Source organism: Xiphophorus hellerii, chromosome 6, assembly GCF_003331165.1.
Source record: "Xiphophorus hellerii strain 12219 chromosome 6, Xiphophorus_hellerii-4.1, whole genome shotgun sequence".
In the NCBI taxonomy this organism is placed as follows: Eukaryota; Metazoa; Chordata; class Actinopteri; order Cyprinodontiformes; family Poeciliidae; genus Xiphophorus; species Xiphophorus hellerii.
The window spans coordinates 14,070,398-14,082,589 of NC_045677.1; the positions used below are offsets into that span (position 1 = coordinate 14,070,398).

General features: G+C 37.2%; 1 protein-coding gene across 1 annotated transcript in view; it reads right to left on the reverse strand.

Annotated features, from left to right (window-relative positions):
* Positions 1-1,751: 1,751 nt before the first annotated feature.
* The window catches only part of gpc1b (glypican 1b), a 74,975-nt gene continuing 64,534 nt past the window's right edge, over positions 1,752-12,192 (reverse strand). The window contains exons 8-11 of the mRNA XM_032564806.1: positions 10,276-10,404; positions 9,881-10,014; positions 7,788-7,963; positions 1,752-5,920 (exon numbers count right to left, since the gene is read on the reverse strand). Coding sequence (XP_032420697.1) covers positions 5,715-5,920; positions 7,788-7,963; positions 9,881-10,014; positions 10,276-10,404 — 645 coding nt within the window. The 3' untranslated portion in view covers positions 1,752-5,714. The remainder of the gene's footprint in view (positions 5,921-7,787; positions 7,964-9,880; positions 10,015-10,275; positions 10,405-12,192) is intronic.

Sequence of the window (12,192 nt, forward strand, 5' to 3'; positions counted from 1 at the left end):
GTAGAGAAATTATTACAGCAATAATTTTGGTCAAATTTAATTGGCCACAGGATAATGTAATCCCACATGGATTACTACTGTAAAGGCTCCACCTAACTGGTCAAAATTATCTGTTTTGTGAGTTGAAGATTGCATTGGCGACTTTATTGAATGCAATAAGGAAGGTTTTCATTTTATTTATTTATAATTTCCTAGTATCAAAAAAGGAGAGAGCACAAAAATCCTTATTTTTGTGCTCTCTCCGAATAAGGATGAGGCAGAATAAGGATGAGGTTGCCCACAGCAGCATCTATTGGAATCACCACTGCTCTGTTGCTCAGAATATTAAAAAAAATCTTGATATTTGATGCACATGAAAGGGAAGACTAAGATAAATTAGAAAGCAAGGCATTTTCTGTTTTTTTTTATTTCCACATTTTCAATTTATTTAAAAAATGGGAGATAGAGATTGATGTCATGATTAAGTAGAGATTCTGGAAATAATTAAAACATTCTGTGGGAACTGTTTATGGGACAATTATGAAAAACAAATCTAAAGAGCAAAAGACCTTCAGGGTACAACTGCTGCTCAAACATTAACCTCATGCATGAGTAATCAAAACAAATTTTCCCACATCTTCCTTGCTTATCTTAAAGGAAAAGGTTTGCAAATGAACTCCTAAACAAAGCTGATGCATTTTGAAATGAATATCCTCGAGTCTGACCAACTTAGAATAGATATTTTTATGCTTGGAGGACCAATGTAATGTGAAAAACAAATAGTACAAAACTGAAAGAAAAGGCAACTGTGCAGATGCCACTACAGTGTGGTTTGCAGTTCTCGCATTTACTCAGTTTCACAATGGTCTGTTTGTGAATGTCTCACATATGATCACTGTAAAGTGTGCTTTTTTTTAAACCCAAGAGGTCTTATAATACTATTGTCTTCACACGGAAACAAGACAATGCACTTAGTGTGCTCTGAGCATGTGGCCGCTTTGCAGTGTGACAACACTTGACAGCAGTTGTCACTTCTGACATCATTCCTGGAAAACAATGGCCTTTTCCAGGTAGTAGAATAACCCCACTGCACTCCAAGAAATTGACTCGAACAGATGGTGTGGTCAGTTCAATGAGCATCGCACATTTCTCTTCTCAAAAGCATTTCACTTATGCATTCATTCTGTCTCATCTAGGCAGCTAGTTTGAGAAAATACAAGTCCATTTAAATAAATTAGAATATTATTGAAAAGTTGATACATTTCAGTACCTTAAGAACATCATGTTATAAATGTCTTTCACTCACAACTGGATAGTTCCAGCATTTAGGAGTGTGAATGGGTTCAATGACTATAGATTAGCAAACATAAACTTAGAAATAAGCTTATTAAAAAAAGGAGATATTATATAAAATGACAACAATAGCAATAAAAAAACTGTTTAACATATAATGCTTATGAATACAGTTTACACCATCATGGGAAGACTACTTTGTTGAAAGTGACCTAGCAGACAGTTACTGACAATCTCAAGAAAGAAAGCTAAAACTTATCTTAAAAAGTTAGATGTTCAAATTGCTGCATTCAAGTCAAAGTGTAAAAAATGTGTACATTTTAAAAATTGAATTACTGAAACAAATGTTACTTTTTGGTATCTTTTTAGTATTCTAAGTCATTATGATGCACTTGCACATCATCATATGATTCTACTTAAATTTTTAAGAGACACCCATAAAATTACACCCTTGATTGAAGAGACCAGACACAGGGAAGTTGAAAATCTTACAATGTATATAATTGACACAATATTGCAGGTACAACAGCAAGTGAGACATGTTATTGTAGATATTTCTCCAGCTCTTCATGGCACCTGTTTTCACCATAGAAACAGACTCTCAATAAATTTCTGATAACAATAAAATCAATGTAAAACTAAACTAGAAATAAAACATTTCTCTTCCCCATATATTGTTACCACTTTGAAACACTCTTCAAGCTCCCAGCACAAATAAGGACATTGTTTTTGAGATGGGTAGTATGCATTGCAGTTTTGCCAACTTCTGTGCATTGCAAAAGTGTTCATATAGTTGAGGCAAGTAGAAAACCATTGTGGGAAAAAGCCACTTTAAATCCAGTTTACAGTTTTCCACAAGTCTTGTAGTGGACACACAGAGCAAGTGGAAATGTGTGCTCTGGTCAGGTAAGCACAATACTGAACGTCCTAGTCACAATACTGAACGTCACATGCAAACCACAATGTGTGATAGAAAACTGGCAATGTGCATCATCATGAACACCCCATTCACACAGTGAAACATGGTGGTGGCAGTATCATGCTGTGGGGATAATTAAGTTAAGCAAATTTGGGAAAAATAGTTAAATTTGGTTCAGAGGAAGGATGGTGCAAAATGAGGAGCAATGCTCTAAGGGTCATCTTCCAGCAGAACAACGACCCTAAACATAGGACAAAGGGGTTTAGATTAAAGAATATTCAAGCATTAGAATGATCTACTCAGAGTCCAGATATGAATCAAATTCAGAATTTGTACCAAAACCTAAAACTTCATGTCTCCATCCAATCTGACTGAGTTTGAGCTATGTTGGAAACAAAATTGTCAAGATGTTTAGTCTTTAGATGTACAAATTTTGCTCAGGTATTTCCCATAAAAGATGTAATTACAGCAGAATGTGATTCTGCAAATTGGTGCTGAATACATAAAAATATTATACTTTTCAAATTTTTATTTGTAATAAAAAAAAAAGAAAAAGAAAAAGCATTGAAAACATTTTCCTTCGACTTGACATTAATGTGATGCTTTGCTTTGGTCTATCACAAAAAAAATCAAAATCAAATTTATTCTAATTTGTGTTTGTAAAGTGACAAATTGATAAAAAGGGGGTATGAATACTTTTGCAAGGAACTGAGCAGCGATGAATGAAGGCAGGGTTGTAGGATACATGCTGACCTGAGATCAGTGCAAACCATTATCAAGCTTCCTTTCACACTTTGGAGCTTCATGTTTACACTCCGTCACCGTCCTCAAACAGGACTCAGCATGCCAGACCATATCTATCTGCATACACACATTCCCAAATCAATAGTCATTTCTGGAAGGTGTTGACTTTCTCATTGATCGAGTACCTTGTGATGTCTTTGTGCAGACAATACCATTTTGTGGCCTCATAAAAGTGCATGTTTTGGTAAATGGGAGGGGGACAAGGAGAGCAAACTAATGAGATCAGAAAATGAATGAAAAAAAGGGTGAGGTTTGGAGGGGGTTGTGCAAATTTCAGCCAATGACATTGTGAGGGAGTCACTGAAATTGAAGTTATCATTCTAAAGTCAAAGGGTTGTCTTTGAGCTGGAATGTCACCATGACAGTCAGTGAGTAATTTCTTGCTTTTATTGGGGCGTTCACATTCATTCTCAGTCACACACTGAGACCCTTGCAGTGGTACTAAAGGTTTCTGTTAAAATATATTGCTTTTTTTTTTTTTTACCAACCAACATTGTACCATTTCTCTCTTTATACCTTTAATGTGACCCCAAAGTATCAAAGGCAGTCTCAGGCACATTTTCTAACCAGGGACAAAAAAAAAAAAAGACATACACAGTTAAACAGAAACAACTCATTCATTAATAGAGCTCTTTTTTTTTTTAGAAAAGAAAAAGAAAAAGAAAGAAGACAGTATAAGAGACTTTTCTATTATCACATAAAACAAATGCACTTTGGAGTTGCATTATTTCCAAAAATCTAGGTGCACAGATATATTGTTTTTTTAACATAAACTTTCATGGACTATCCCATCTGGAGCAGTGACACATTTTAAAAATCACATCAATTTAATTCCTCTATTTCAATCTCGTTGTCACATGCAATTCTGACAGTACAGAAGCCATTAATACAGAATGTGAGCTATTACAGCAGTAGTTGAAAATGCTATTTTTGAAAAATGGACTATATTAATCTCCTATTGCTGTCAGTTTAACAGCGCTCTGTCATACATTGTTAGACCAGAGCATTTTAATAGACCAGAACGTTTTAATAGATTTCCTTTCTGTGCCATCCAAACAAGATTTATGCAGGCTCTCTTGTTTGTCCCCTCTTTGCTTTATCGGTCACAGACAAGTACACACATTTGGATTTACGCAATGAACTCATACATACATGCAAGCAGCATTGTCCCTCATCCTGCATGTGAATTCATTCGAACTGAGAACTGCAACGCATCTTTGAATTAAAATGTGGTACATGGTTTCTCCCTAGCAAGCATCTTATCAGGAAAAGGTATAATGTTTTCCCAAAACATTCCCTGGAAAGTTGACACATAACAAAGCACTGTGTCATTGTCATCTTTGCCTCAACATCATGTAGAAGCATGAAAAGAGCTCTATAGGTCTTTATAGCTGATGAGCAAAAAAAAAAAGAAAAAACAAACGGGAGAAAGGAGTCAGACTAAGAAGTAGCACTCATATGGAAATGTTGCATGGAAATAAGTGGCAAACAGATCATGATAGAAATACATCAGTGGGAGAATTAGTTTGATATTTTCCCCAAGAACGCAAAAAAGAACAAACAAAAAATATGTACACTGCTTCATCTGCCATTAAAACAATAGTAAATTTCAAGGATGTGGTTGATTTGCCTTGACTGTAATTGTTGCTACACGCACACATAAAGCCCACAGCACTAAAATTCTGACTGTGTACAATAGCTTTGATCTGCCATGAACACTGAAAAAAGTACTGAACAAAGTGAGGGCAAGAAAGTTGTATTTCTGCTCCTGCGTATATTTCTGCTCTCTGACAAGGGCAGCCTTCTAACTAACTACACTGTTCCACTCTCTGTCAGTTGAGACTATATCCGGTGTGAGCACTTTGCTTAAACCGGAACCTTAGCTTGATGCTTCACTGCCAGCAGGAGAATGGGGTAACTGGGTGGTGTGGGAGTTGGATGTGGTGGGGGCAAATGGAGGAGTGGATGGATGGAATGGAAGACAGGACAGAAAGGACATGTCTGTGTGAATATTATGACGACTTTTATTGCAGATTAGAGATAAACGGGCAGAAAGTGCTGACGGCATCAACTCAGATCCCGCTGCAGAAAAAGGTTACATGTAATAACACTGCAAAGCATAACGCATCAACAGGTCTAATGGGTCATGTTGTTCAGATTATCCTTCCTGAAAGTTGTCTTTTGAATATCTAGTTTGTGTTTTTTTATTTATTTTGCTTTTAAACCAGAGATGTGAATAGTCTAATTATTGCTCTATTGATAACTTCTAATAAATAAATAATTTCTACAGATTAAAAGTGGAGATCAAATGTGCACATAGGGGCTACCGCATCGCTCCATTCTCCTTCATCCCATCATGTCAATATCTAAATTACTGCTAGCTGTACAGTCTTATAATGTCTTAGGTGAAAATATTATTTTGGAGAACCCAAACACTAGAATCAAACCATTAGAGGATGCCAAAAGACCAACTCTAACAGTGTCATAGAATACCGACAAATAAAGAACAGGAGAAGAACAGAAACACAGATCAATACTCATGACTCCATTGTGTTTTAAAACCAAAGAAGGTCAATTCGAGTAATTTTTGCTATTGTTTCTATTAATTGGCTTACTTTTGGCAAAGAAACTAACCCCTAATATTTCCTCCCTGTCTGTTAAAACTCTCCAGTCCCCCATGTCCCAAACTCAGTCCCAGGAAGAAGAACTCTCCCACCAATTATCGCCGCAGCAACAGGATGAGCAGTGAAAGCAAAAGGATGCTGAATGAAGGGAGACTTTGTGACGCTGAACCTCTCACTTCCTTATTCCTTGGTGGGTAGGCATAGACTCTGGGTGGTTCGGTCACTGGGGCAACAAGGCGTGGCCCCCGGGAACACATGTCATCTGCACACATGCCACTTCCTGATCCACTGACATCATCACCTATAAGGAAAAAAAAGGTGTTTCTGTGACTGTTAAGCATGTGGTAAGTACATTTTATATGTCTTTACATTAAGTTCCCCTCTCTAAAACTTCAAAGAAAGGAAAATACATCTTTCACTGAATTTTCTTAATGTTAAGATGCTACAAGAGCATTCTTTGAAAGCCTACCTTATGGATATTCCAGGTTTAACAATGTACAAAAGCTGTCTCATATAACATGTGTCTTGGAAATTTGAACAACTTTACAAATAAATTAAGAGACCATGATTTCAGTTTACCTTGAGATAAAGTTATCAGTATATCAACCAAGATTTGAGAAGATAATTATACATCTGTGACACTGTTGCATATGTACCTTGTGTTTCAATTTTGCGCAATGATAAGATAAGTGAGAGTGTTACCTTTCTAAGCAGCCTTTCCATTCTACGCAGCTGGTTGCAAGTTTTCTCCAGTTGTTTATGTCAGGATCTAGGTTGTGCGTTTATGCTTGTGCGTGTGTGCTTGTGCTTGCAAGACTTTTTCTTCAAACATTGGGCGAGGTGGATCTTTTTGCAGACGATACACCTGGGCTGCAATTATCTAATCACCACCTGAGGTTCTTAAGGAGATATTGAAGGATTATTTGACCTTCCCAAAATAGTTTGCCTATTCTGGGTAGAATCAAGCCACCAGGGTCTGACTGGTTGAGCTATAGTTTTCAGTTAAAACTGCCTGTCCTGAGAAACCTGTCTATTGCTTCATTATTCTGTGCTCTCCAGGTTGAACTAATTTCTGTCAACTTCACGAAACACCTCGTCAAAGCTCCTTGTGTCAAATCTCTTCCAGACACCTACCCTCCTCGGTCAAGCACAGCAGCTCTGAAACCACCTACCTGCCTGCCCGCTCTCCAAACCTTCCACTGCTCAGACTTCGCCCTCACAAACCACTCGGTCTATGCAGCTCTGGACTAAACTTGTACGAAGGTCTGCACAGGTTGAATCTCTACCCCCGCCAATGACTATGCCACTTCACAAGGCCGTAAGCTGTTCCACAATCTCATGTTTACTGCAAGTTATCGCTTGTCTCACAGTCTTTGCCTTGTTTTACAGATGCTGGTTCCAGAAGCCAGAGCCCCAGACCCTCTGCAATGTTATTTTTCTCTTGCAAATAAATCATTTTCCTTTTATGTTGTGTCCAGTCCAGGATTCTGCATCAGTGTTAGAAAACCACCTGGACATATGATAATGCATATGTCCAGTAGCTGCACTGCCCCTTAAGTTGTGGTGAAGTGTCAGTCACCTGGCTGGAAGAAAACTACAAAACACTTTCCTTAATTACAAGAATGGCAAATTAAAATATTTGAAAATAACTTGTGACAAACAAGGAGACTCAAAGGCTCAGAGTTAAAGGCAACCCACCAATAAAATGTATGTAAGGGCTACGCACAAACATTATAGCAATGACCTGATGATAGCACAATATTACATATTTCAATTTCAATAGCAAATTAAGCTCTTTTCTAAACGCTTTCTTAGTTAAATAATTTACAAGTCATTTTTAAAAGTGCAGGAATTCAAACTGATATATATTTTATGTTTAAAAACGTAACTATGAAATCATTTAGTAATTTGAAGTTGAAAATGTATTTGGTAAATGTAAATGGTAAAGAATCACATTTTTTGCATGTCACTCATGTTGAAAGTCATTAATTTAAAAAAAAAAAATTAATCCCTCTAATTTAATTTTGCAAGGTTTCCAAAAAAAGAAAAGAAGGAAAGACATAAACAGCTCAACTGCAGAGATCAGCATAGATCAGATAGACTTGTTTCCAGACGATGGTAATGGATGAAAGAAGAGGATGGTAAAAACTATGTTTCAAATTACTCACTGGTATCTTGAAAATCCACATCCTGGCCATTAAGAGCATTCTTCAGCCGGTGGGTCATGATCTTCAGTTGCATTATTTGCTGGCGGATTTTCATGTCTGGTTTGGAGATGTCGATCTCCACTTCAGGGTTGTTGATCTGTCTGGCTAGGCCATCACCAATCACCTCAGGCAGATACCTGGTAAACGTAAGCATTTCAAAATTGTCATGGTCACTGGTCATAGCATATATTTATCTACCAGTTTCATCTGCCAAATAAGCAAGTCATCCATGCTTATTTGGATTTAACACAGCCGGCAAATGCAACCCAAATCAACTTTTTTCATCCACATGCAACCTGACTTTTTCACTGCAGTCTGAACAGCCTACTTCCGATCTTATTGCACACCTCCCAAAAACAAATCAGATCTGTGCCATTTACATTTGTGGAGCTAATTCAGATAGCACCACGATTGTTTTTAAACATCTGCAGTTTGCATGGTCTTGTCGCATTTTATCTGGGTTTTATGTCATTCATGTAAGACATACATCATAACTCTGCATCAGAAGAAGCAAAAAGTGGTAAATTTGAATGTGAACAATGGCTGAAAATTATGAATATGAACTTATGAAAGATGTTTGTGTCACAGAAGCATCACATCACAATCTGACCTCCCTGGCTCTGATCCACAAAAGGCCATTGTTATTAGTTGTGCTTTCTTTTGATTAACTTTTGTTGTCTTGTTATGATCTTGTGACAATATTGTCAGCTCCCATTGCTGAATAAACTTTAAAATCTATCTATAAGCTGCTCCATCCATTACCTCCATGAACAATACACTTGTGTGTGACATCAGCATTCCTCCTCTGAACATGAGGGTCGCTTTAGGGACTTAAACTGTTCACACAATCATTGCAGTCAGGTTTAATTTGGAGTGTAAACAACCAAGTGAAAACAAATCAGATTTAAGCAAATAATTGAAATGAGCACTAAAAACCTTTTGTGTGAATATAGCCTAAGTCAGTTATAAAATGTTTGTCATTGCGATAGAATAACTGAGCATTGTTTTCATCCAGAAAATCTCAGTTTATATTTGAGCAATTTTAGCCTCCTGTTCACCAAGAGTGATTGAGAACGCAAGTTAGAGACATCTGTTGAAAAAAAATGTTTGTTCATTATCATTTCTTGTCTAGGAGGCAAGAAACTGACCTCTATCAGGTGTTTTGTGCAAGGCTGCAAAAATCACCCATTGATGCATCTTTGCACAGACTCGGTATGAAAACATAATCCTTCTAACTGTTTGTTAGACGTGCACTGACATACCAATGTTGTGTACTTTTCCTTGTTGGCAAGTAAAACACTCAAAGCAACTCAAATTATTGTGATTCTTGTCTTGTTAGTCACTTTTAATGAACAAACTACATTTTTCTAACATTACACAAACTCAAAAATACATTTTTAGAACTTGAATTTTACTGAATTACAGAAAACCTATTTGAAGTACAAAAACAACCTCTACTAGTAAATATTCAAAAATCCTTCAGTGAAAAGGAAGAGGGATATAATTAAATATAAAAGTCACAGAGTGCACACTGCATGGAGAAATATTTGCTCAACTGTACGTTGTGTGACTGTTGAGTACCCTTGAAGTAGAGAACAGGGAAAATTGAAACATGAGACAATTGGAAAACACATATTTACAGTTAAACTTTACAAGATGCAAGAAGAAGAGTTGTTGACTTGTACTTGGTGTTTGCTCTCTTTTGGGTTTGATAAATAGAAATAGCAAGAAAAATTTCACTAATAAAATATCTTATGCTTGAAGGAAAGATGGGGTGAAATAAAGTGGAATATCTTCCCATCTCTTTTCAAATATCATCACCTTCCTAAAATAATGTCATTTTTTGCTAAAAGTGTTTTTCTTTGTTTTGGCAAAAATCTGGCAGGGTAATAACCCTAATTGCTCAGTTTTACAATAACTGCACAATATTTTACATCTAATTATCCCCATAATATAAACTTTTTGTGAAAACGCTGAATGACATAAAGAAAAAAATAATAAAACTCCATATGAATTAAGCATTCACAACAAAGTCCTTTGTCAATCATCATTACCTGGCACGACTCATGCCGTTCCAGCACTTGTCCTCAGCCCCGGTTCCACTGGCAACTCTGTCACTGCAAAGAACTTTTGGTAGGGAAATCCAATATGGTCGTATTTCTCTCAGCTTCATGTTGACATCAGACACCTAAAGCAGAATAGATCATGAGATCATTGACAGAAACAGTAACAAAGCAGCCTCAAATAGAAAGGGGTAAGGAAAATAATGCACTAGTCATCGAAAGTGTGCATTTTCTGACAGATTCGCCCATCTAATATTTATCTGCTTCTAATCATTGAATAGTTGTCTACACAAAGCTGAGTGCACAAGCTAAAGGGGTTTAACCTCTAATTATGTGCATATCTGAACAGGTCAGGGAAGCTTAGAATCAGCTAGATAAATACTAACCGACTTTGGCATTTTGATGACACTCCCTCCCAACCTGTCATCGACTACGACCCTTCTTTTACTGGTGATATCTTCAAATCCAGAGCTGGTGGCTCCTCCTTCACTGAGGCTGCCACATGCCTGGAACAGCTGGAAGAGGTGGAATCAAGAAAACATAAGAAGAAAAGAAGAGGGTGGGGAAAAACATTATAAAGGAGACAAATTAATGAAAGGGTGGTTAAAGGTTGATGCCATTAAGCGCTCTCAGTGAATATGCAACATTGTAAGCGAACACAGTTTTTTGGTAGAAGTAGAAACAAACCTTATTTTTTGAAAACTAAGAAAGACACATAGCACATACAGTATTTGCATGACCCAAAAATCAGCCAGTGCTTTTCAGTTATAGCCTGACTCACAGCTAACTGAGTCTTACTTGTCTCCATCGATTATACAAGTTAGACAATATATTGAAACACAGACACACGAGAACAAAATCTCTGAAACTTCATGCACAACAAAATTTTTGATTTTATTTATTTATTTCAAACAGGTTTTTAAAAACTGTATTAAAAACCATATGCTCTCCAATATGTTTTGTCAATGATACTGCAGCATATTATTGTTGGGATAAAGCTACATGCCAGAATGAATGTCACTGAACTTTAAACACAGCACTTTCATAAAGAGATGAGAATCAAAGGCTCACACTGTGTGTTGTTACCATATTGACACAGGTGAGAGACACTCCCACCAGGCCACAGTTCACCCCAGGCCAGACTGGCCCTTTAGGAAACCTGAACAGAGGAAGCTTTGATTTCTTCTCCTGCCATCCACCTGGATTTCCAACTTCACTAAACAGCCCAGTCAGTTTGTTTTGTAATATTGCCAGTTGCTGTTGAATGCCATATAGAACTGCTACCCAAACATCATTATGCCTGTAAATAAAAGCTTTGCCTGCAGATTGCATCATGACTCAAAACCATTCATTTTCAACTAGATATAAGAAGCAGTACAATAGCATGAATGCGGTGAGACGCTTAGTGTATTATGTAAACAAAGATTGTGAAAAGACTAGACATAAAAGACAGTACTTCAATATATATCAGACAGTGGAGACTTTTTTATCCATGATGCTATTTTTACATCTTTAGCAAACATATTTAACATTTTTAAAGCTTTTGAAAACTTTAAATTACTTTTCAAGTAAATATTCCTTTCAGCAGCAACACAGAAGTCTGCAGGAGAAAATAGAAGTCTTATGAAACAGGTTTTTCTGTTTCCAAATCAATGGACTATGATGTGTGACGCCAGTAGCTCCAACCTAGTCATACTGTGCCTCTGTCCTATCAACTTACAACTAAAGGAGGTCTAGGAGTGGTGGGGTTCGGGTTTGATTGAATGGGCCATTTTTACAATGGAATTGGGCTAGATGGAAAACCAAAATACACTGAGCAGTGCCACGCTGCTCAGTGGAAACAAGGCATGATCCACCTGGGAAGACATAGGGCTAAGGACTCAAGAGAAAGTGATTCCATCACCACGTCAGAAGTCACTGCAATATAGTAGTTAAATGATTCCTTGTCAGCAGCTTTGACATGCCTCTTTAAAGTCACCTCGCGAGTTGGGACCACACCTGCAAAGTGGTAGACATGGACGCGATAATAATTTGTAAGTAAGACGACCAAGGAGAGTGCCCCTACTTTGCATACTATAGGACACCTCAGAATATCTGGTTGAATTTTACTCTTTGACTTTGGCAGTCTGTCGAGTCTCAGATCCAGGAGAAGCGGGTTAGCTTCTGTCCTGAGAATTGAAAAAAAAACACGATTTTTTCCATCAAGCAACAGCTCAGAGATCCATGGGAGTTTGGTTGTTCAGTCCAGTTGTTTTTTTTTATCTCTTCAGAAGGCTTACAACCACGTCATGCTATAGGGGTTG